Below are 22,582 nucleotides of genomic sequence, written 5' to 3'. Positions count from 1 at the left end.
TCGATCCAACTCAACAATTACAAATGAACAGTACTGGGCATGGGTGACGTTGACGTTTATTTTGCATCTCGATAACAATATTCAGAGTATATTTTAACAGGGCGTCTGGAATGTGCCCGTGAATGTCTCGCTTTGAGGTTCAAGTGTCGCTCAAAACGTGAACAAACCGTAAAATCTAAGCATAAAATAGTGCAGAAATATCACTTCACGCCCTCGTTTGGGAGACGTTTCTGCCAAATTTTCAACAGTTTTTATTACACACTACATCATAGCACTCGTTTTTGTCACTCATCAATTTTAACAAAAGTACTACAATACCAAACTACAAGTACTAACCGCTGCTACTAACTCCTCCCACTTTTTTGGCTTCCACTTCAGCTTAAATTTATTGTTAAACTTCTCTGCGTGTAGATCATTTGACATCACCTCTTTGCAAATATCCTGAACACTTTTTGATTAATATTAAATTCTGCCTCGCTCCCGCCACCGCCGTTGCCATGTCGGGGGTGACTCGGGGCCCCTCGCGCGCTGACTAACTGCTTGACAAGCGCTGCGTCTGCTGACATTATGCGGGATGGCGTTGGCAGGGAAACCTTTCCTCCTTTGTCACACGCATTCGTCAAACGCTGCGGATGCGTGCGAGCGGGAGACGGAGTTTGACAGACTTGACGTTCCACTAAATCACACCGGGGGGGCCCGCGCCGCAGTTCCGCTCCCCCGAAGCCATTAAGGAGGAAGCGGTGAAGTTTCATACGTTTCGCCGCAAATGAGCTGACAGCGGCGCACCGTAAACACGTCACCTGACCCACCTTGTCAATGCCGCACAACTTAGTGTGTCCAAGTGGATTTTTGGCAACTCCAGCAAGAATACAGGGAGCGTTCCATCGTGTACTGAAGAGTTATACCAGTTTGAACGGCCTTGGCTCAAACATCACTCTTCTCTTGAATCGCAACATGTTTTTTAGGGGTCACTATTTATCGTGGGTGTCTTTTCTTTGCACAAGCAGGAGTATGTCGTTATGTTTTGTAGTATGACGAGATCTGAGTTGTAGAAGATGAAATAAGCAACTTCCACTGCTCATAATAGACTCAAAGTGCAGGTCAGTGTTTCGGTCTTCTGTCTACCGTATGCAAGTAAGGACATGTTTGTTTGTTTTTTACAATATTGTACATTTAGAAAAGGGTTTACTGGGATCTTGTGTCCGTGTCATGAAGGACTAAACAAGGGGAGGCAGCTACCGTATATTCTGGACTATAAGTTATACAATTTTTCATAGTTTTGGCCAGGGTGAGACTTATATACTTAAACTCCGGAGTGACTTATATGTGATATTATTTGTTATTTTCACACTTGCAACCGCATTTCATACTCCAGTGTGACTTATATATGTTTTTTTCTTCTCTATTATGTATTTTTTGGCTGGTGCGACTTATACTCCGGAAAATACGGTAGGTTCTGGAACAGCCTTCCCACTTTAACAATGTTTAAATCTAGGTTAAAAACATCTATTTTCAGCCATAAATATGACTGGGGGAATTGTATCCGTACTTAAACTATTTTCAATATATTTTAATGTGACTATTTAGGTTTTTAAATTATTTATATTGTGTATAAGTATTTTGTACTTTGTTTTTTATTTATTTTTGTGGTTGTGAAGCACTCAGAGTTGCGTTGTGTATGAATGGTGCTATATTAATAAATCTTGATTGATTCGATTGATGGAAGTACTTTCAATATTATCATTTATTGTGAAACTCCCCAGCACTTAACCCTTTTTTGTCGGAGCAGAAGGTTAAAAAGAAAAATCTAGTAGCAAAACCTTGTGACACGAGATCTTTCCAAATCCACATCAAAACAATGAATCACTAGAAAAGAGAGCGGTAGAGACATCAGGCGTGAAAATAACGGGATGATCTGAGTGAAATCAATAGTCAGTGGTGTTATATTGATACTAATTGTGCCGACAGCGTTGAGAGTTTGAATCCGGCTCTCCACGGTTTGCTGCAATGTCCTTCCTCCTCTCACCCCCATTTCACGCTATCCTGTCCAGTTTAATTAAGAAAAAAATCCTTTAAAAAATACATATAGCTCGGATTGACGCTGGATACTCATTTGAACAGGTTTCAATCCTAAAAAAGAAAAAAAAAAATCACACTAACATGACAGAATTTGACCTTTTATCAACAGTTCCAATAGTCAGTGTAAAAAGTTGGTATAGTGTGAATACTTTCTACTTACTAATATCACCTAAGAAAAGATTCAGAGTACCACCAGATCTAAAGCAGGTCTATAACAGAACATTTTTAGGGCTAAATTAGGGCTAAACCAGATCTAAATTAGGAATATGCTGTTGTAACTGTAGTTTTAGCAAATAAATTACTCAAGAAAGAGCAAAAATGTAGAAACAAATGTACGATAAATGACTGAAGAGGCATCCGCACACTGCCTGAAGGACCTCGCGCACCAAAGACCTTCAAACCCGCTCGTATTTAGCACAGCAGTGTCATAACGCCGACCGCTCTTACTTCCTGATGTTGAGGTACCCGGCCTTCTGGACGAGCGTGCGGTTCACACAGTCCTGGTCGTGGTCCGGAGTGTAAATTCCGTCGTCCACAGACAGCAGCTCCCTCTGGCACCCCCTCATGGCCTCCGCGTCGCAGTCCAGCTGCATCTGAATGCTGACCGCGGGAGAAGACGGTACAAATTAAATCAGTAAACTATCAATGCAGCGAGAGGCATCATTGACACAAGGAAAGACGAGCAAGAAGAAGAAGAAGCCCAAGGTCAAACTCACAACTTTTTACTGAGTTTTCACAGTTCGATGCATAGTTTTTACTTCATCCATCCTTCAATTACAGAGCGTGTGTTTGAATTCTTAAAATGTACTGATTTGTCAAAAAATGATTGAATATTTATCTCAATTGTTGTTTTGAAGATATGCAGAATTAGCATATCGGGTATATTGTTTATAATCAAAATTAAACATCAAACTATATTAAAAATGAGCTCAAACAGAAACGTCTAGAGTGCCGTATTTTCCACACATTTTTTCATATAAGTCCTCCAGAGCGACTTATATGTGATATTATTCATTATTTTCACACTGACAACCTAAAGAGGGCGCTCTAGGCTCTAAGCGACACAGAAGAAAAATCTGCACTTCCTCTGGAGTTTGTGGAGTTGTTTAGAAGTGACACAGAGGTACGTTAACATACCAGACACTTACCACAGTTCTGTCTGTGCGTCATGTAGCTGAAGGTGTTAGCGTTAGCATACGTACACCTATTCACCATGTTCTCTCATCTGTTATTATTTTAAATTGCATTTCAAGATTAAATGTCTGTTCTTGGTCCTGGATTTTATCAAATACATTTCCCCAAAAAAATGTGACTTATATGTTTTTTTCTTCTCTATTTTCTGCGTTTTTTGACTGGTGCGACTTTTAGTCCGGAAAATACGGTAATCTCCCAAACAAGGATGTAAAGTGATATTTTGTGGTTGCTTTTTACGGTTCGTTCACGATACTTGAACCACTAAACGAACGTCATTCGAGATCTTCCTTTTTGTCAATCTCATGCACCGTTTATTGAACAAAAACATTTTTTAGATTTTACCTTTGTGTCATTTTAGACACTGAAGTGAGGAAGTTGTCCATCTTCTTCGAGACCAGTTCAATTCCCTTTTTGTAGAAGATGATCTGAGAGAGAACAGATGAGATGGTCATTCATCTTCTGCTTGTGTTTTTACGTATGAAGATGAAGAAAAACAAAAAACAAGACAAAATATTCCTCTGGGGTTAAATTAGCAACGCTTCCTACCAATTTTAATTTTGGTGGTACTCAAACTTTGCTACTTTTTATTAGTAGAGGTTTAAATGTATTCAATAAAATCACTCAAATAAGGTAAGCCCGTGACACCATGCCAACAGTCTAACAGATGATCCATCTCATGGCCCTGACCTGCTAGCTCCAGATGCTCCTCAACTGCCTGGATGAACTCCCTCTGCACTAGACGAATCTCCCTCTGCACTAGATGAACCTCCCTCTGCACTAGATGTGAACCTCCCTCTGCACTTGATGTGAACCTCCCTCTGCACTAGATGTGAACCTCCCTCTGCACTAGATGTGAACCTCCCTCTGCACTAGATGTGAACCTCCCTCTGCACTAGATGTGAACCTCCCTCTGCACTAGATGTGAACCTCCCTCTGCACTAGATGTGAACCTCCCTCTGCATGTGAACCTCCCTCTGCACTAGATGTGAACCTCCCTCTGCACTAGATGTGAACCTCCCTCTGCACTAGATGAACCTCCCTCTGCACTAGATGTGAACCTCCCTCTGCACTAGATGTGAACCTCCCTCTGCACTAGATGTGAACCTCCCTCTGCATGTGAACCTCCCTCTGCACTTGATGTGAACCTCCCTCTGCATGTGAACCTCCCTCTGCACTAGATGAACCTCCCTCTGCACTAGATGAACCTCCCTCTGCACTTGATGTGAACCTCCCTCTGCACTAGATGAACCTCCCTCTGCACTAGATGTGAACCTCCCTCTGCACTAGATGTGAACCTCCCTCTGCACTTGATGTGAACCTCCCTCTGCACTTGATGTGAACCTCCCTCTGCACTTGATGTGAACCTCCCTCTGCACTTGATGTGAACCTCCCTCTGCACTTGATGTGAACCTCCCTCTGCACTAGATGTGAACCTCCCTCTGCACTAGATGTGAACCTCCCTCTGCACTAGATGTGAACCTCCCTCTGCACTAGATGTGAACCTCCCTCTGCACTAGATGTGAACCTCCCTCTGCACTAGATGTGAACCTCCCTCTGCACTAGATGTGAACCTCCCTCTGCACTAGATGTGAACCTCCCTCTGCACTAGATGTGAACCTCCCTCTGCACCTCTCATTCTCTCCTCCTGAGTGCTCCTGGCTCCTCAGTCCGGGCTGCAGATGGTCAGTCCTGGACCATCTGCAGCCCGTTAATCCGTGGCAGTAGGATCTCCTCTAAACTCTGGTTCTCCTTGAGGTTTCTACTTTATCCCACAGGGCTTTTTTTTTTGTTTTTTCCTCACAGATAAGACGGGTCTAAGGACGGGCTCTGGGACAGTTATCCATAAATCCATTGTTTAATCAGCTTTTGATTGTTCCATTGTTTGAATCTCTGACATCAACAACTCTGGAACACCCAGCGAGGCACCTGCCGTTTTGATTTAGTGTTTGCTTATTTTCAGCAGCACTCAATCATTCACGGGAGTCTGTATTTGAATGTGATTTGAATGAGGCCAGCGGCAGGGGAGCAGAAGTACCTGTGCTTGCGTGTAGCCCAGCATGGGTTCCAGCATGGCCACTCTCTTTCTGTACTGCAGAGCGTTGAGAGCACAGTAATACTGCAGAGACGACTGGTGCTGCTTCCTCCGGGTGTAGGCCACTTCTCTCACCAGGTCCGACTTCATCTGGAGACAAAGAGAAGGGTTCAAATGCAAATATACACAAAGCAAATACTAGTATCTGTTTTTACAGTGTGCGCGAGTATTCAAATGCTTTGGTCCGCAAACAAATAAGAAGAGACTTTGCATCGCCGGCAACGGGAAACAAGAAATCTGTGCAACCACTTTCACTACGTTTGTCCCACTTGATCGTCCTAAAGTTTCTGCTCCCTCCTGACCACAGTCGTACATTTCTGGACAAAAATGGTCTTTGTGGATGTTACAGAAGAGGAATTCTTTGTTTTGAGAGTTGAGCCAGATCATTTCCTGAATATTATAACTCAATGACATAAAAAAAGTAAACAGAAGAGGAACAACCCGATTAACAGACGGGTCAACAGCAGCAACTATAACTCATTTTGGGAAGAATCAGGGTTTGTTTGTTCCAAAAAAACACAAATTTAAAAGAAAGAAGCTCAAAATATACTAAACAAGTAACACATAATAACAATGTTTTTAAAGACAGGCCTTAAATAAGCATTCCGTCTAAAGGTTTTTGATTTATTATTATGATTCTCAATCCATTTTTGTGTGAAATTAGCTTCAGTTTTGAAAATGGAATAGTCAAAACTCCACAAATGCGCAATTGAATGTCTGTAATTTCCCTTGAGTAAATCAGACATCAGAGACCAAAACTACTTGTCCGGACATTTGCTCGTGCTCCAAAGGTTCAGGAACAGCTTCGGTTTGAATTGGAAGAAAATTTAAATCAGGCGTTTTAGGGAAAAATCACAAGTGTAATTTTTGACCCAACAACAGTACGAAGACATTTTCTGAGCCTTAAATGCAGGACAGTTAAAGTAAATGTTAGTGTGTGTTTTAGAGTGTTTTACCTTCTCGTTCTCCCTCTTCTTTGGCAGTCGGCTGTACTTCACCATGGCTGCTTCATGCTCTGCACAAACACGGGAACGAGGCATTGGTACATAAAGAAAACGAGATTCTTTGGTGTTAAACTGAGCGTTTCTTACCATCTGTGGCAATGCTGTAGATTTCCTTTAGAGTACTTATCTCTGTAATGAGAGTTGTATGGAGACGGTAAACAAACACTGCACAGCTTTGACCGTTCAGCAGAACATTATGACGACCGGCTGGTAACGAGCACGTCAGAGGATAACAGTGCGGGAAATGTAAAGGATTTGAAACAGAGACGTCTAGACCAGGGAATCCCACGTGTTTCACACTCCAAACTCCCCAAATAACCAAGAAAACATTTCAAAACTGCAACTATTATGGTGTTTCTGGTCTGCAGAGGTCAGTATCTGTCAGAGGTGTTCAGACCTGGTTTAGTGCAGCAGATGCGGGGTGTTCCTAGTTTCTAGTGGTCATTTCATGGATGAATTAGTCCTGGTTTAGTCACGGTTTAGTCTTTGGTTTGTTCCTGGTTTAGTCTTGTTTTAATCCTTGTTTACTTCACATTTGGTCCTTGTTTAGTCCTGGAATTATCCTGGTTTAGTCCTCCTGGTTTAGTCCTGGTTTAGTCCTGGTTTAGTCCTGGTTTAGTCCTGATTTAGTCCTGATTTAGTCCTGATTTAGTCCTGGTTTAGTCCTGGTTTAGTCCTGGTTTAGTCCTGGTTTAGTCCTGGTTTAGTCCTGGTTTAGTCCTCCTTGTTTAGCCTGATTTAGTCCTAGTTTAGTCCTGGTTTAGTCCCGGTTTAGTCCCGGTAACAATTTTTTCTCTTTTGACGTTTGACTCGTATCTTAGTTTTGTTTTGTATTTTAAAGGGCGCACGGTCCAGATAATGATGAGCAAAACACGACTCAAACCAACCCAAGTCAAAATCCCCACGCATCATTATTTGTTGCTACTTATTAGAGCCGGAGTGAGAACGTCACGCTAAATCCGTGTATATCTGTCCATAATACATACATAACAAGGTAAACAGCACATTATATACCTGTGAGGTCTTTTTCCCGAAACTGGATGAGCGGGAACACCATATTGTCGGCCATCTGGTTGGCTAACTCGGAGTGGAGCGAGTTCAGCTTGAATGACACAATTTAACATAGATTAAGCAAAAAAATATTAAGAGCCGTACAAGGACACACAAAGAGAGAGCCGCTCCGGAGCCAAAAATCCTGAACGGCCGAATGTTTGGTGCCAAGTTCCTCCCAAAGCAATCTGTGAAGTAGCATTTTCAACATTATGGCGACAAACCCCTCTCTACATCATTAGGCTCGCGTACAGTGGCACGGCGGACTCTGTGAGAGGAATAATAATGTCTACTGTGGGCTATAATCATCCCGGTTATTGCACTATTGTCACTCTTCACATGGATTTGTACTGCTTTGCCCGGAATGTTCCGCAGTATGGCATTGAAACAACTGAGAGGGGAATAGCTCTGGAGTTCTGTTTTTCACCTTTTGAAGACGCTAAAAATACAAATACATTACACTCGGTCTTTTCGTCAAAACTGTTATTACAGACACACAAAAAACATTTAATTGTATGTTATATTTTTATGTCAAAGTAAAACTGCAAAAACTTTCATTGTTTAATTCACGTTTGGGTTTGTGCTAGAGCTGGGTTTCGATTCAAATTTCAAGAATCAATTCGATTTTGATTTTTACGTTTCAAAATAGATTTTTTCTGATTTCGATCTGATTTCCGATTCGATCCGATTTCGATTCGATCCGGGGTTAATGTTATTAAAAATTAAAAATGTATTTGAACCGTTTCCTTCACTTCATGACTGTGTAGAGAAGTAACATATTAAAACTAGTATTATATCAATATTAAACAGCAAATCTTACAAGTATTGGTAGTTACTGATGGCTGGAAGACTGATGAAAAGGTTAAGGGTCAATCTACCTTCAAGAAAGATAATTCAGGACAATAAATGGAGGACATCATTGAGGTGACTACATCTGCAACAGTGGATTCTACTGGGACACTAACCAGTGCATTATTATTATGCTTGAAAATAATTAAGAATTCAGCCAAAAGCGGTTGCTACCAAAAGCATTTTTATTTTAAAACTGCTCACACACTGCCAGTACTGAAACTGGAAGTATAAAATGTAAACGTTGAGCATTTTTCAAAAACATTAAAAAAATAAATTTAAAAAAACGATCTTTGGACGTACAAATCGATAATCGGTCATTAATATGCGAATCGTTTAAAAATCGGAAAATCGATTTTTTCAACCCAGCTCTAGTTTGTGCACAGCATTTTTATGACACTGAAGTGAAATAGCAGCGGATCGACCAAGCGCAGCCAATCAGAGCGCTGCTTTCAGCTCTTACTTCCTGGTTGAGACATAAAATACTTTATTATCAGCTGCAGACGGCGCACAGTGATCTTATTTTGTCCCACGGTGTTGCTTTTACAATATTTTATTTAAGGGAAAACGCAAAATGTACCAATTCAATGAAATAATAGTCGGGTACCCCAGTTTTTATGTTGTTTCATCAGTAGTTCCAATTCTGTTCAAGTTTACTTCTGATGTATTTGTCATATTTTGGTTAAGTCTACAGTAGTTTGAACTGTATTTTTACTTAATCTTACTTCACAGATGATCCTGGTTCAGTTTTTAGCAATATAGTTAGAAGTTCATGTGGTTGAAAGCCTAATTGTCAGCAGAATTTAAAATAAATCTACGGTTTACTGAAAACACTCTAATTGTTTTGAGTTTATCAATGAACGACCGTCACTGCTAAACTAGTTTCATCACAGAGATTTAGGAAGGGCCAGAGTTCACCAGATTAACTGAAACACCTGACCTTAATTCCTACTTTGGTTCCTGAAAGACTGAATAGGATTGGATTTTATATAATTTTATTTTATGGTGTGAGTGCATTTTTATGCATTTGTTAATTTTATTGATCGTTTTATTGGCGTTTTATTTGGATATCCTGTGTATGTTTGTTTGTTTCTTTCTTTCTTTCATCTGTAGGTACCCATAAAAAAAAAAGAGTTTTCCCTGTATAAATACAATAAATAAATATTAAGTAATGACCAAATCACATGCTTTTACTGACGGAGGATATTGTAGAGAAAGATTCAGTTGTAGACATCTGGGCACTGTTAGAGATGCTGTATATGGATTAAAAAGACACAAACTGATCGATGATGATTTGAAATGACTGAAACCTGATTACGATTTAATTTAGAATATAAAATAGCACAGCCCTAATTACAGGTAACAGAATATCCTCTGCAAAAACATAAATCAAATCCTTTTTTTGTGTATAAAAACATCTCCAACTATTCAAATGCATGGGATTCTTGAATTAGTTTATCTGTTCATAATTCAATCTTAGACATGCTGCGTGAATAAAAGTGAAAACATAAATCTCAAATGTTCTCGCTTTAAACTGCTTTATCTGAAACGTGGCCGTCCTGATGGTGACTCTTCCCGCTCTGAAGATGGATGAGGTCAAGCGCGCCCGTGTCCTCTGAACATTTGCCCCTCCTAAATGCAGAACTCTGACTCGCACTGTCCCATGGCTCACACCGGCCCCTCCATCTGCTTAGACCGCTATAGTCGTGATGGGCCAATCCAAACCAAAACCAAAGACTGCGAAACATATCTACACTTACAATTACTCCTCCCAAAAAAATTCAGTTTTTAAATAGAATGTTAATACGTCTTTGAACGCATTATTTAGGCAGCTCCAAATCAATAATACAGCAAGGTACATTTCTTAACAGAAGAAGAGTTTCAGTGCATTTTAAAACAAAACTCCTTAAAATCTAACCCTTGTTGATGGTTTGATGACGTTTTCTCAGAGTTTCTGTCATCAAGTCAGAAAAGCATCCTGTCAAACACACGAGGCATTACTTCTTATTTTTATATATACATACTTTGAAGACGTACAACTACAGTAGATGGCGGCAAATGCACCTTTTCAGTTTGCTGCCAATCGCCATTAAAAATAACAACAACAACAAAACCAACAACATAACTGTGTGTGGGCTACAACGACTCAAATCAAACAATTAGAGCCAAAAAGATGTTTAAATCAACTAAAATATGGCTCCAATTATGTTAATTTATCAACCCAGACAGCATTACTACATCTGTAAGTTATTAGCAACATTAGCACAACACTGCCTTTGTAACTGGAGAGGCGCAACGGCAGCACTGGAGCAGGTTCACAGACAGCAGGGGGCAGTAGAGAGGAACGAAAGAGAAAATAACTATCAATATTGCATCTTTTGGGTGAAAAACGTTAATAAAAAATGCGAATTTACACAACGGGAACTCAGAAAAGGCAACCTCCGAGAACAACTGGAACGCAGCATTGTCTCGGTTCAGAGTCTGGGTTAGTCCTGCCTTTAATGTACAGTTTTCTGGGCCATTCATCTTTAGTTTTTCTCTACTACACAATTTTCTCTTTATTATAATTTCCATCTACAACTGGTTTAGTTTTTGGCAATATTTATCTTATTTAAACCCTATTATCCTTATTATTAAGTTCTTGTTTAGTTCCAGCTCTTCTTTTTTGAACAATTCTTCAGTCCCATTTAAAGTTCACAAACGCGTTATATTTAGAACTAGTACTTGGAATGTGAAAAGTTGGAGAAACACAAACACAACAACATAATTTCCTGTTTCTCGTCGCCGGGACAATAGCGACATCAGGCACATTCCCCTTTTAGCCCCAAATAAATTAGTTTTTGGGTGAAACGGAGAGAAAAATGTTTATGATGCAGAAGGTCGCCACCTGCGGCGAGGACAGGTGCACTCTGCTTTGGATTGTAATAAAAAAACTCTACTTCATCTTCCCAGAAGACACTTTCTACATTACTTTTTCTCACTGAAGAAGTTTCGTTTTATGTCACTGGTGCTGAATCAAAACGGCAAATTAACTCGCGCAACTGTAACATTTTAAAGCTTTACATCGGGACATTCCAGGCAAGGCAATGGCATCTCCACGGAGACGAGTGGACGACGTACTGTACCATCAGCACAAAAGTTACACAGTGCACCTTTAATTAATCTAAGCGAGTCACAGAAAATGGATCAAATTAAAGGCTGTAACACATATTTTTTTTCAATTCGTTGACTTTTTAAAATATATTATTAAGTCAATTAAAGATTAAATATTGTCAAGATAAGAATAATTAAACATAAAGTCTGAAATGAATAATCTTGGGGTCACTGTGAAGACTTTGCTCACAATTTCTATGATTTATCTTGTAATATATATATATATATATATATATATATATATTTTTAAATAAGACCTACAGGATATATATTAAAAACAGATTTGATTTGTAAGATTTAGAGGTTTGTGTCACGACGGCTGCTGTGAAAGTCAGAAAGTGTCCACGCAAACTAATGAATGAAATACATTTAAAAGAAGGTGTATGGTTTGCTGCTAATATTTAATTGCCAAGTAAAAAATGGATAGCGTTTTGTTTTTTGATCAACTTTGTAGATTTTTTTTTTTTAAAGCGTGGGGGTCTGGGCATCCTCCCCTGAGAAACCTGCATTCTGGTGGTTAACTCCAAAATAGTATAAATTATTCAAAATAAAAACATTTAAAAGAAGCAGATTTTATTGCGTTTTTTTTTTTAAATTTTAATCAACTTTGTAGATTTTTTTGTGCAAGCGTGGGGGTCTGGGCATCCTCCCCCGAGAAACCTGCATTCTAGTGGTTAACTCAAAAATAAGTAGATGTTATCAAAAAAAAATAAGGAAAGCTCTTGATATGGTACAAACACTGAAGGTGGTTACACATTTTAAATATAAACACAATAAATAACACTTAACAGAATGGGTTTTTTTTCCAAGCAAAGCAGAAAGAACCCTTGAGATTGAGTTTGCCGACTCGTGATCAGAGGCATCTGTGACTCTTTCCCCCGTTATTCTTTAGGAAGAAAAATGCACGTTCACCGAAACTGTTGACCCGGCACACGGCCCGAGCCCAGGTGCACTACTGTAATGATGAACAGGCTGCTCACAGTTTTCTCACACTCCATAGAAGTATGATCAATATTAATCATCTGTGAATGGGGATTTTGAACTGATAAGCAATGTAATGTATGTACAAAGTATTACCACAAAGTCATTACGAAAGTCACAATTAAAGACTTTAACATTTTATGCCATACTTTATGTACATTCCAACGTTAACTATAGTGGAAGAAGTTCTAGTTTTGCAAGTCAAAGCCACTGTAGATGTTTTGAAGGACAGAATAAGTCCAAGTCCAAAATCTAGTCCAAATTGCAATACAATTTTTTTAAATTATTTTTCGGTCTCCAAATTTATAAAAAAAAAAAAATAGAACACAACAAAAAACGAGCAGGGAGGGAGTGAGTGAACATAAGGTTGAGGCCCACAATACTAAAATTTCAAACTCGATTTTGACAGTAAAGAAACAGCTTGATACTTGATACAGTTTCAATACCAAAATGATAATAAATAACACTATTTTTAAACAATAGAAAGCCATTTTCAACATAAAATATAAGTTTCTTTTTTAATCATACCATGAATACTTAGAGTAGTTCGGGTAAAGATCAAGAACATTGTAAATCTATTCAGAATAGGTTAAATGTGCTGATTTTTGAGGATTTTTTTCAGATTCTAAGGCTAGATCTAAGACTGAACATTAGTTTTAGCATCGATTATCATCTGTTTTTTCGATTTCTTTTGGACAACTCTCGTCCAAGCAGTGCTCTACTCTGCAATGGCTCGCCTCCATCCTCCCTCTACTCCACAGTTCACACACAGAAACGAGCGGGATAATTGCGGCGCCGTTCCTCACCTCCCCGACAGTTTTGGCGAAGCTCTGTAGCGTGGTGATTACCTCCTCGTCGCCTTTTCCGAGGGCAAAGTTCTAGAGAGAGGACGAGAAAAAGTAACGCGTTAATCCACAAAAAAAACAACACCCGAGTGGCACAAATCCAGCCCCAACTCTGCACAACTTATAAGTAGCTCCATTTTCCAAACGAGGCTGGCATGCTCACGTGCAGCGCGGCGCCAGAGATTCAGCTCAATGTAAAAAGAAAGTTTACAACATTACAGTTTCATGACATTTGAGTTTGACATTGTGCATGCATTAGGCCTGTAATCTTCTAGTCGAGTAATCGGTCAATGGTGTCTTAGTCGACAAAAAAGGCAAAAAAAGAGAAGATATGGAGCGAGTTAGCAGAAGATTCTCTCTAACATATAAATACACTCTTCCCTAGTGGTGTGCCAAATTATCGACATATTGTGGTTAGGGATGCAGACCTAAACCCACGTTCAGGTTCAAGTCCGGATTCGAATCCAGAGGTTTAGGTTCAGGTCCGGACCTAATGAGTCCGGCTGAACTCATGCCATTTTGCATAATGTTATAACAGCATAACACAAGCTACTTCGCTAAATTAAGTTGAAGACACTTGAACAAGGACTTCTATCAAACACAAGGCTTAACTGCAGATTGAAATGAACTCAACTTGTCTGCTTTATTCACTGTTTTTAACAGAAGTTACAACTTACAAATCACAAGGTACTAGCTAGCAGCTAAACTATAGCTTAACTAACAGTTAACACACATTCATGTGTTTTACTTGAGGAACAACTTCTGAACAAGAGCATGTTGAGTATTGTTGACAGTCAGTCTGGGTCAAGGGTCAAAGCAGCTGTTTCATCTGATACAATGTTTTGCCTTTAGACACATTTCCACTCTTTAATGTTGCAGATCCTTTGGCATTAAAAGTCAGGTAAAACCTTCAAACAGACAATACACCAGTGTAAATAATTAAGTCACATTGTAAAATAGTTTTAGAAAAGTAGAGTTACAAAAACTAGCATAAAAGTCAACTAAAATCACTATAAAGCAATCAACTTAGCAGTATCAAAAGTAGAATATGAAAATATTTTACACAACAAATCAAAATAATACATCATATTAGCAGCATTAAACACCAGACCATAACAACAGTAGAATACAAATACAAAATACAAACTCCAATTAATGAATGTAGCAATTAAGCAATATTACTTTGACTTAGTATTTACTTAATGCCAAATACATCACACCACAACATAACACTCAAGTTATTTCATTCATATTTACACCCAGACAAAGCACAACCCAGACAAGACCAAGCTGAGCCCGCCCCTTTAACCATCACAACATCGCACGCGGCGGCCCCAGCTTAAACAGTTCAGATAAAGCCAGCGATCTTACCGGCTTCACTTCAATGTTCATATGTGGATACACGGTTCTGCGGAGCTTGACACGTACGAGGCGCTCCTGTCTCACACGTACGAGGCGTTCCTGTCTCACACGTACGAGGCGTTCCTGTCTCACACGTACGAGGCGCTCCTGTCTCACACGTACGAGGCGCTCCTGTCTCACACGTACGAGGCGCTCCTGTCTCACACGTACGAGGCGCTCCTGTCTCACACGTACGAGGCGTTCCTGTCTCACACGTACGAGGCGTTCCTGTCTCACACGTACGAGGCGCTCCTGTCTCACACGTACGAGGCGTTCCTGTCTCACACGTACGAGGCGCTCCTGTCTCACACGTACGAGGCGCTCCTGTCTCACACGTACGAGGCGCTCCTGTCTCACACGTACGAGGCGCTCCTGTCTCACACGTACAAGGCGCTCCTGTCTCACACGTACGAGGCGCTCCTGTCTCACACGTACGAGGCGCTCACGTACGGGCGCTCCCGTCTCTCGCATCTTTAAACTTAATTCGCCGGCTTCAACTTGTGCCCGGAAGACGCGTGCTTCACTAATTAGGGTCCGTGTGCGCTATTGACAGCGGCGCTTGGCAGAGTTTACGTCGTTTCCAGCGCGAATTTCGCGATCAATGGAAGGTTTAAGATGGTTTAGATTCTAGAACGAAAAGGATATAGTATGTCAGTGCTATATTCTATATGAGTCCAGAACCGAATCACCAGGGTTTCGTTTTTTTGGGACCTGAACCGAAACGTTTTTACAAGTCCAGATCTGGTCCGTCGTAGCGGTACGCATCCCTAATTGTGATACTAAATTTGGTAGTATATCAATATTGTGGGCTGCTGTATCGATCTATATCACCATGAGTTATTTTTTGGTATATTTTCCCGAATTATTTTGTGACCGCACAACAAGTTTGAAACTTGTTCACGCAAAAACTTTGGACACTTTGACTGTTTTGATGATTAAAATGGGTGTATTTCATTTTGTCTGTACAGGTCACGGTTTAACGAAGATAAAATGTATTAGTGTAGAATATCACAAGCGCTATATGATTATCGCACGTATCGCAACATCGTGATATGATCGTATCGTGAGCCGTTTATCGTGTATCACATCAAATCGTGAGGGACCCTGTAATTCCCAGCCCAGATTAGACTAACAACACGATACGACACATAACATTTTTGGTGGAGGATACAATACTCGGTCGTTTCCATGGATTTGTTTCTTTATCTGAAATGTTCCAAAATATGGTAACGTTTATTTCCTTCCAGACGTTACTTATCATTTACGTTTAGTAGTAACATTAAAGTGCCCCCTACAGGTCAGACCACTCATTGAACTAAAATGCAGTTTAGATGAATATATATAGAATTTTGCTAAAAAACAAACAAACAAAAAAAAACTATTTTTAGGTTTATAATTTCACTTCCTGTTTGTAATCAATGACATCACAAATTTACCCAACAAACATTGGGCAAAAACTCATTTAATATCAACATTAATTTAATTTGACAAATAAAAATATATGAGAGCAACTTTATTTTGTTGAATTAATGTTTAGAGTCAAAAATTGTTTATTTGTGGAAATTACGCATAAACTTTGACTGGAATGAGTGTCCCTAATGTGATGTCATTCCTGTCAATTTCTACAGATTTTTCTATTGTTTTCTCCAAATACCTGCAATACCTTAAAAAAACTATAATGTATATGTACAACAGGTATAAACATAGCAAATAAAGTCAAAATTAGAAAATCGTAAAACCCCGGCAGAGGCACTTTAAGTTTAAGTAAATATATTTTCCCTTTTGTTGTTGATCAGCAACAGAAAACCATTGTCGGAGAACGTTGCTGATGTGAATATTGTTATGGCGATAAACCAACCCCGCCCACCCCACGGGCACTCGGGTTAAAGCGTATTATTTGAAACGGTCCATACTTTTTTCTCGTAGTCCAGAAGCTGCTGGGCCAGTTGTTCTGTGGCCAGTCCCATCTCACTCTGTGGAGACAAAGACAATGAACCTTAGAGCGCCTGCTAGCACCAAACACGTGGGAAACAGTAACAAAAATAGACCAAAAATAAAATGACAAAATTGCGGTGGTTGTTTTGTAGATTGTCTATTAAAAAAAACATTCTAAATATTTACAGAAAGAAGTGATTAAAATAAAGACAAACTCGATAAGTGACAAGTGACCAGTGATTTTTATTTTTTTTTCAATTAAAAACCAAATAAAAAAGGAGTATATCAGTATTTTTCCGATTTTATTTTTTTTATATTAAAAAATTATATTTTAAATTTAAGTATTAACATTTTAGCCTGAAAATGTATCCCATGTCAAAATATCAAGGTAAGATTTATTTTAATATTGTTTTACAGTCCATTCACTTTTTTGCAACATTTTAATCCAACATTTACAGGCAAATTTCGGGCATATTTCTGATGAATGGCCATATTATAATTTTGTGATTATTCAAAAGAACTAAGAGATAGAGTCAATTTTCTATTGCCAATATTGTGACTAATAAGACTAGTATGATTATTTTGCTAGTCCTATTCTTTCAATTATACCATCATCACAAAAGCCCCATGGATGAGATTTTTACAAACATGAACAACTAAAATAATCACACTTGAAAGATTACATTATATAAAAACTCTAAATGTTTATGTTTCCTGTATCATTTTTATGCAATAACTCCTAAATCCGAGCCATAAAAACTTAATTGATAACTTGTTTCAGCTCTAAATCTCATGTCAATTGTTATGGAGTTACTTTACCAACAACATTCACATCAAAGCCAATTTTTGTGCAATTTTTGTACAAGAAACCGGTCTAAATGACTTGATATGATCTACTTATAACATACTGTCAAATAAACAAGCCAGTAGCTATAACATTATAATAACAGTCGTATTAAGCGTTGACGTTTTAGCCTGATGATAGATACCGTGTCAAAATATCACGGTAAGATTTCTTTTGTCATTTTCACTGTCACTTTTCCGGCATCATTTTAATATCTACTGCAGCATCTACCAGCAGATTTCAGGGCACGTTTCACACGGCTACGATATGGTGGAGGGTGAAGTGGCGTGGCGTTCTAGTTTCCTCGTACCTGCGCTCCAAAGACTCGCTGCATGGTCTGGAGCAGCTTGTTGGTGTAGTCCGTCAGGTTCAGGGCATCTTCCTCAAAGACGCTGAGCAGAGAGCGAGTCTGCGCCGAACACAAAGCGACAAGAAAACACATTATGCAGGAAAAACACATTAAACGTCAAGAGTTTTAATTTGAGAACTGGACTAGTGGAAACGAACCAGGCATAAACATTTAAAAAACATGAGGTTAATGACTATTTTAGAAGATCAGCAATTCTACCGTATTTTCTGGACTATAAGTGGCACCAAAGTATAAGTCGCACCAGTCAAAAAATGCATAATAGAGAAGAAAAAACATATATAAGTTGACCTGGAGTATCAAATAAGGTTGCAAGTGTGAAAATAACAAATAATATCACATTTAAGTCGCTCCGGAGTATAAGTATATAAGTATAAGTCGCAGCCCGGCAAAAACTATGAAAAAAGGTGCAACTTATAGTCCGGAAAATACGGTGTTTTCGATAAGTCGACGGGTCAGACAATTTTTTCTATTTCAAATCCACCATTAACCAAATAAAGGTTGAAATGTGACGACTGAAGGTTTCTAGAGCAAGAACGTTTATGAATTAAGTGTATTGTTATTGTTGAAAATATCAGAAATAGTTTGTTTGTTTGTTCGGTTAATCGTTTAGTTGTTTAGATGAAAAGATGTTTACAGAGTTTGACCCAGATGAAGCAGAAGTGAAGCTGAGGATCTGGTGCAGCAGTTTCATGGACTAAAGAGAATGTTTGCAGGACCAAGAACAGACACTTAATCTTGAAATGCAATTTAAAATAATAACAGATTAGAGAACATGGTGAATAGGTGTACGTAAGCTAACGCTAACACCTTCAGCTACATGACGCACAGACAGAACTGTGGTATGTTAACGTAACATATTAACAGTTATTCAGAAAAGTATAGCATAAAGAACATGCTAACAAGTTTACCAAAGCATCAGTTTTACCCCAAATCACTAAATCCATTGAATTCTTCTTCCTCTGTGTCACTTCTAAACAACTCCACAAAGTCCAGAGGTAGAGGAAGTGCAGATTCTTCTTCTGTGTTGCTTAGAGCCTAGAGCGCCCTCTTGAGGTTGTCAGTGTGAAAATAACGGATAATATCACATATAAGTCACTCCGGAGTTTAAGGTGCAGCCCGGCTAAACTATGAAAAAACCTATAGTCCGGCCGGTAGTTTTTATATTCAATTAATTGTTGCATCTTTAAAGCGTACACTTTACTGTCCTTCAATGCCCTCTCAGGCAGGACAAACCTTGCTGCAGGACGGGGCTAATTTCTACATCTTGGGTTGAACCGTTTTGACTAAACTTGAACTCAACCAGCCCCTTATTATAATACAAGTGAGAAGGATTATGTCATAAATGGATTATGCAAATGTTTAGTTTACTTTGCCTGTCGTGGCGATCATTTTATAAAGGCTTATAACTCATAGAAATGGCGAAAATGTAGAATAGGCCTCAGGATTGTATAAAGCCAACTTTTCTTTTGTTTGCTCTCTCTTGTTTGCTCTCTCTTGTTTGCAGCAGCAGTGGGGTGTGGCAGGTCAACAAACACGCCCAGTCTGAGAGAATATTCAGATCTATGAGGCATCTGCTCGGTGTATTCATAGCACCAAACCAACTATTGACTGCAGTACTACTTAAATACATCATCGTCTTTAATGTGATCTGGCAAAAGAGCTGAACAGGAAACGGCGTCTTACACGTACAGACAAAACAAGCTCCGTCCGTCCGGATCATTTGATTATAAGTAAACAAAACACTCCTCCGTATCAGGCCAATGGGTGTGTCACTAATGTTGACGTTTCTTAGTTATTTAGACTGTTTCAACTGATGATTCATTGTTTGTTTGGCTTTAAAATATACATGTTTCAGATTATAAACTTTATAACATATAATTGCCATGTTTTACGCCACAGTCCATCACAATCACAGTTTTTTTTCCAAGACCAGTAAATTAAAATGTCCAAGAACTGTTTAAATATAATTAGAAAAATAATAAAATGCTGTTGTTGTTGTTAGTATTTTATTAGTAGTAGTTTCCTCCAAGTGTGTGTCCAATACCTCTAGTATCCTGTGTATTACAAAGTCGTGTTCAAATACAAGTTATGTTTAATTTTAATGAGCACGTACTCTCTCGTGTGCACAGTATCAAGAGCTACACATTGGACACGTTATTTATTTTATTAGATCAATTTCTTAAGCACATAACTGGAATTTAGGCAGCAGTAAAAGTACGTTCTCAACATCACCACTGCCTAAATCGTGACTACTAATGAAGTTCTTAGGGCTGCAACTAATGATTACTTTGCTAATCTCCTTATTTGTTCAATTCTTCAGTAATCACAAAATCCCCACGGATACAAGATCCTTACCGGCATTAACGCACGAAAGATTATATTTTCATCAGTTTTGATGTAATAACTCCTTAGTCCGAGCCATAAAACCTCTCCTCTCAACTAATGCCATGCTTTTGAGTCTCTTGTACAGACCAGAAAACAATTAATCAATAGATAATCATAATAATAGATTAATTGATTAACTTGTTTTAGCTCTAAATTCAGTGAAAAATGCGAATTATTGTGCAATATTTCTACTAGAGACAGGTCTAAATGACTTCTGTGGCTTCTTTATCATCAGTTTGCATGTTGGCATCCTTTTACCAATCACATGCAATACATTTTTATGTTTATTATTACATTTTATGATGATCTACTCACAAAAAACATAATAATAACACTCCCAAGACATTATTGGGCATCTTCCAAGTCAGCTGCTTCTCAATATTGCAATCCATTGACTCATTAGACAGTGACAAGCGACCACTCCCACATCCAGGCCCTGTTTATTGCTTTTAAGCATAGATATAGCCTCATGTTTCAACTTAAACACTTTGTAATTTGATCAATTATGATATCAACAAAAAAAGTTGCTATTTGTGATTAGCTTCGCGGTTGTAGCATCATTTCCATACGTGCGTTATTAGCTCGTGAATAGAATGCTAGCGATGCAAACAACAGCCGTGACAAGCTAATCATTGAAACGCGTGTTGGTTATTGAATTTTTGCATAAACGTGAGCATTATTATGATGCTGGAAACGCACAAATGTCTCCATAACGCGGTGTGACGAGGCATCTGTCATGGAAACGCACAGCGGGGAGGATACTCTTTTAGCTAGCGTTAAGTGCGCAGCGTTCTCTCCGCGTACACTCGTTTTATTTGGCAAAAACGTCACTTTAAACGTGCATAAAAAACGTAAATATAATATACCTGAGGACTGTCGTGCAAAGCGTCCTCCAAGAGCAGTTTGTGATGTACGGCCGGCATCTTGTTGTTAGCTGTGGAGGAGGAGAAAGGAAACTGGGAGTCTGAGCTGTGCGCGAAAAGGACTCGGTTTCCCAGAAGGCTTTGCGCGAGGTTGGAGGCGGGCCGACGCTGAGCTCGCAACAACAGCGTTCAAATTAAATAAAACTAAATTAGACAATTAGATTGTTGTGGACTTTTTGCTGTGGTTCAATTTGTACATTTATTTTAGATACTTTAAAAGTGTGTAAACAATAACAAACTGAACTCTGGAATGGAGCCAGAAGTGAAGAAAATCTGAAATATCAAGATAAGATAAGATGCCTTTATTGTCCACACATGGGGAATTGTGTTGCAACGCAGTAGATACAGAAGAAAATAACAGATAATATAAAGGAAGTTTTAAAAAGCAATCTTAATAGAAAAACTCTTATAAACAAAAACTCTTATAAACATAACTCCTATAGACAGAACCTCTCATGTTCTCAATAAGGAATAGAGGGGGAAAATAAAATAAAAAGATAAAATGAAATAAAAATAGCTAGCATAAGACAAAATAATACTAATAATATACTAATAATAGTGGTAAAGTAAACCCTCTTATTTACATCAGTTATATGCACATGAATATGATGGTATTGCACATGATTAAGTCAGTATTGCACATGGTTAGGTCAGTATTGCACGTGTTCAGGACTAACAGTGTTTGTTATAAAGTCTGACAGCAGCACAAGGAAAGACCTGCGAAACCTTTCCTTCACACAGCGAGAGTGGATCAGTCTCTCACTGAAGCTGCTCTCCAGAGCGGACAGAGTGTCCTGCAGGGGGCGACACTCATGGTCCAGCATAGATGTGAATCTAGCCAGGACCCTCCTGTCCCCCACCTCCTGCACCGAGTCCAGAGCACAGCCCAGGACGGAGCTGGACTTCTTGATGACTCTGTCCAGCTTCCTCCTCTCCCTCTCGGTGATGCTGCTGCTCCAGCAGGCCACACCATACAGGAGCTGATGCCACCACAGAGTCGTAGAAGGTCTTCAGGAGTGGCCCGGTCACTCCAAAAGACCTGCGTCTCCTCAGGAGGTAGAGTCTGGCTCTTCCTGTGCGTCTATGTTATAAGTCCAGTCCAGTTTGTGGTTCAGATGAACACCCAGGTACTTGTGTGAGTCCACTCTCTCAATGTCCCGTCCCTGGATGTTCACTTGTGAGGGGGCAACAGAGTGGCGTCTGCGGAAGTCCACCACCATCTCCTTGGTCTTCCCCGCGTTGATGAGGAGGTGGTTCCACTGACACCAGTCCACAAAGTCCTGCGCCAGTCCTCTGTACTCCGCATCATTGTCGTCTGTGATGGACAAGGACAAGGAAAGTAATAGATAAGGAAAGTAACTTACATTTGAACTGAAATTGAAAAACTGAAAAATTCTGTTGTAATTTTCCTTTTTATATTTTATTTATATATATTTTTAAACATAGCCTAACCTTGAGTTTCAGCTTCCTATTTAAT

The 22,582-nt window shown here is 39.2% G+C and overlaps 1 protein-coding gene across 1 annotated transcript in view; it reads right to left on the bottom strand.

Annotated features, from left to right (window-relative positions):
* The window catches only part of appl2 (adaptor protein, phosphotyrosine interaction, PH domain and leucine zipper containing 2), a 34,269-nt gene extending 13,097 nt beyond the window's left edge, over positions 1–21,172 (bottom strand). Inside the window, exons 1-10 of the mRNA XM_072435208.1 lie at positions 21,049–21,172; positions 17,738–17,836; positions 16,562–16,621; positions 13,209–13,280; positions 7,384–7,471; positions 6,457–6,498; positions 6,322–6,380; positions 5,309–5,455; positions 3,616–3,698; positions 2,527–2,679 (exon numbers count right to left, since the gene is read on the bottom strand). Of these exons, the coding sequence (XP_072291309.1) occupies positions 2,527–2,679; positions 3,616–3,698; positions 5,309–5,455; positions 6,322–6,380; positions 6,457–6,498; positions 7,384–7,471; positions 13,209–13,280; positions 16,562–16,621; positions 17,738–17,836; positions 21,049–21,105 (860 nt within the window). The 5' untranslated portion in view covers positions 21,106–21,172. The remainder of the gene's footprint in view (positions 1–2,526; positions 2,680–3,615; positions 3,699–5,308; positions 5,456–6,321; positions 6,381–6,456; positions 6,499–7,383; positions 7,472–13,208; positions 13,281–16,561; positions 16,622–17,737; positions 17,837–21,048) is intronic.
* Between the last annotated feature and the right edge of the window lie 1,410 nt (positions 21,173–22,582).

The sequence above is a fragment of the Eucyclogobius newberryi genome, unplaced genomic scaffold (assembly GCF_026437365.1).
Source record: "Eucyclogobius newberryi isolate DKJ021-1_F unplaced genomic scaffold, fEucNew1.0.hap1 SCAF_7, whole genome shotgun sequence".
NCBI lineage: Eukaryota > Metazoa > Chordata > Actinopteri > Gobiiformes > Gobiidae > Eucyclogobius > Eucyclogobius newberryi.
The sequence above is the reverse complement of the archived record's forward strand: the minus strand, read 5'-3'. Positions and strand labels throughout refer to the sequence as shown.